The sequence below is a fragment of the Fukomys damarensis genome, unplaced genomic scaffold, assembly GCF_012274545.1.
Source record: "Fukomys damarensis isolate Sample0158 unplaced genomic scaffold, DMR_v1.0_HiC HiC_scaffold_17, whole genome shotgun sequence".
Taxonomy (NCBI): domain Eukaryota; kingdom Metazoa; phylum Chordata; class Mammalia; order Rodentia; family Bathyergidae; genus Fukomys; species Fukomys damarensis.
This window is the reverse complement of record NW_022900929.1, coordinates 1,261,928-1,265,171: the sequence shown is the minus strand read 5'-3', so window position 1 is coordinate 1,265,171 and position 3,244 is coordinate 1,261,928. Positions and strand designations below refer to the sequence as shown.

Sequence of the window (3,244 nt, the reverse complement as noted above, 5' to 3'; positions counted from 1 at the left end):
CTGCTCCACCGCCACCCCCACCCCCGACGCCAGCCACCCCTGTCACTCCAGCCCCTGTGCCTCCTTTTGAGAAGCAAGGAGAAAAGGATAAGGAGGACAAGCAGACATTCCAGGTCACAGACTGCCGAAGTTTGGTAAAAACTTTGGTCTGTGGTGTCAAGACAATCACGTGGGGCATAACATCTTGTAAAGCACCTGGTGGTAATTCTCCTCTTAATTTAAGAACTGAGTTTTTAATAGAGTGAGTTTTGGTCACCTTGATTTATATGCTGTCTCTTTTCCCAGAAGCTCAGTTCATTCCCAACAAACAATTACAACCCAAAGAGACTCAGATTTACATAAAACTTGTGAAGTATGCAATGCAGGCCTTGGATATTTATCAGGTAAGGAAGTGCCCTGGAACCAGGCTGTTGAGCGTGGAAGATGGCTCTTGAATTAGAGGTGCAGGTGGGGGAATGGTTCTCGAGAATTCTGTGACTAGCTGGTCCATGGTATTTGTACACTCAGGTTTGCTGTTGTTGTGCAACCTAGCATTGAATTCTTTGTGGTAAGTCTTCTGAACTGGGGGGAGGTGGTACAAATGGAATGCAACAGAAACATAGGAGTTAGGTTTGTTTACTGTTTCTTTCCTAATATAGACACTAAAATCTTTTTCCTGTTTTTTAATTCTTTTCCAAATTCATTGTGAATGAAGAGAATTTAAGGAGGGGACATTTGTTATGATTTTGTGATAGAATGTGTTCAGAAGTCAGTTATACCTGTGGGTGATTCTGTCCTGTACTAGGTCCAGATAGCAGGAAATGGACAAACATATATTCGAGTAGCAAACTGCCAGACTGTCAGGATGAAGGAAGAGAAGGAGGTATTGGAACACTTTGCTGGTGTTTTCACCATGATGAATCCCTTAACATTTAAGGAAATCTTTCAAACTACAGTCCCTTATATGGTGGAAAGAATCTCAAAAAATTATGCTCTTCAGGTATAAAACTTCTTTTTTACATTCTTTAAACATTCACTTTAAAATTTTTTGACGTGTTGATTACTTTGTTTCACTGGTTTTGAAAAATTTAAAAATAATGTAACTTAAGGGTATGCATGTACAGCCAAGGAAGGTTAGGCCATAATGTTTGAAAAAAGTTTTCAAAACATCCACATACATTGGACCAATCCTTCGATTCATAGAAATTAGATGTAGGCTAAATGTAAGCTCTTGGTATTTGATGAGGTGGATAGAACAGGTTAAGTGCCCTAGTGGCTAAAGCTTCTCAGTAAGGTGATTCATCTGTTTCCTTTTGGTGGGTAATTAATTTCTTGGCATGTCATACGGGTTTGATTGTCTGCTTTGGAAAGTTCAGCTTTCAGAAAAAAATACTTTACGGAAGGGATTACTTTTGTTTGCATTTTTTGTTTTGACAGATTGTTGCCAATTCCTTCTTGGCAAATCCTACTACCTCTGCTCTGTTTGCTACCATCCTGGTGGAATATCTTCTGGACCGGCTGCCAGAAATGGGCTCCAATGTGGAGCTCTCCAACCTGTACCTCAAGCTGTTTAAATTGGTCTTTGGCTCAGTCTCCCTCTTTGCAGCTGAAAATGAGCAAATGCTGAAGGTAATACTCATTTAGATCTAAATAGTACTTGTGTTCAGGTTCTCTTTTGTTGCTTTTTTAGAAATGTTTTTTGTTTTGAACAGAAACTAGTGATTAAGGGCCAAGTGTAAAAAACAATCTGTGTTTCTAAGCAAGTTCAATTTGTTTATCTGGTGTCTTAGTGTGAAAAATTCTGATAAATAAGCATGCCATTAGTATGGTCACCCTTTTTAAAAGTCAAGCTTCTTTTTTGGATTATGCATGTGATACAAAGTAATTTAAGTATAAAAAATGTCTTTGTGAAACTCTCTAATGGAATAGTTCTTAGCACATCAGTAATTGACCATCTTTCTCAGGTTTTGTTTCTTCAGCTCTCCATGCAACAGAAACAGCACATCTCAGAGCTGTTTATTCCCCCCCTTTTTGGGGGGGGTTGAGAAAGGGTCTCACTATGTAGTTGAGACTGATCTGAAACTCACTATGTAGCCCAGGCTGGTCTCGAACTCATAGCAACCCTCCTGCCTCAGCCTCCCAAGTGCTGGGATTATAGGCGTGTGCCACCACGCCCGATTTATTTTCCCATTTAAATAAATTGTCACAGATTTGTCTTTCCTAAGGTCACACTGGAGATTTGTCCCACTGCATTTTTTATTTATTTATTTTTTTGGTACTGGGGCTCAAACTCAGGTCCTTGCCCTTGTTAAGGCAGGCGGCGGCACTACTGAATGAAATCCCTGGCCCTCACCACATGTTTTTGTATGGGACTAAATTTATATAATTAGATTTTATTTTTAGAAATGTTAAAACCTATCCATAGTGACATCACTAAAAACAAGGCAGAACAACAAAAAACCTTACACATTTGTGACAAACTATTTTTTTCCTATAGAAAGTTGAGGGGGAAAAAAAAAGAACCCAGAACACAAAAGAAAAGAAAAAAACAAAAAGAAAGTTGAGTGTTCTCACCAGTTGTACCTGCAGAGGAATGTTTTCCATAGGGAAAATTTTGAAGACATAGTCAAATAAATGGCAGGTGATGTGAAGTACAGTATTCTGGTTTTAGGTGATAGTTTCCTTGTTTGATTTACTTTGTGGTACTGAAGATTAAACCCAGGGGTTTTGTAATGGCTCTATCCCTAGCCTTTTTTATTTTATTTAGAGACAGGGTCTTGTTAAGTCACCGAGACTGGGCTCAAACTTTTCTTTTTTTTGGTACTGGGGATTGAACTCAGGTCCTTGTGTTTACAAGGCAGGTGGTGGAACCACTGAGCTAGATCCCCAGCTGGGTTCAAACTTTCTATCTTCCTGCCTCAGCCTCCCAGAGTGCTATAGTTAGGCATGTCCCATCACAGTCAGCCAATTTCTTTTTTTTTTCTTCCCCACTTTGTAGCAATTAGTTATCAGCAACCTTAATGTTACTTTTGTATTAATATATAAGAAAAATATTGTTTGTTTTAAAGATAACAAAATACTTAATTGCAATCTATTTACTCCTAATTCACTGTCTTCAAGTGTTCTGATTTTTGCCATCATTAAAAACAACCTGTAGATAGATCAACAACCACAGAATCAGAATCAAATCTAGGAGGATAAAGCTAATGTTATAATACTGGAGTATTGTTCAAGAAAAATAAATCGAGAAGCAAAATTTTTAAAA

The 3,244-nt window shown here is 38.3% G+C and overlaps 1 protein-coding gene across 1 annotated transcript in view; it reads left to right on the top strand.

The window, feature by feature from the left end:
• Trrap (transformation/transcription domain associated protein) overlaps positions 1-3,244 on the top strand; it is a 139,493-nt gene that overhangs the window by 32,016 nt on the left and 104,233 nt on the right. The window contains exons 16-19 of the mRNA XM_033764788.1: positions 1-201; positions 286-383; positions 785-979; positions 1,417-1,608. The exon at positions 1-201 is cut by the window's left edge and continues 14 nt beyond it. Coding sequence (XP_033620679.1) covers positions 1-201; positions 286-383; positions 785-979; positions 1,417-1,608 — 686 coding nt within the window. The remainder of the gene's footprint in view (positions 202-285; positions 384-784; positions 980-1,416; positions 1,609-3,244) is intronic.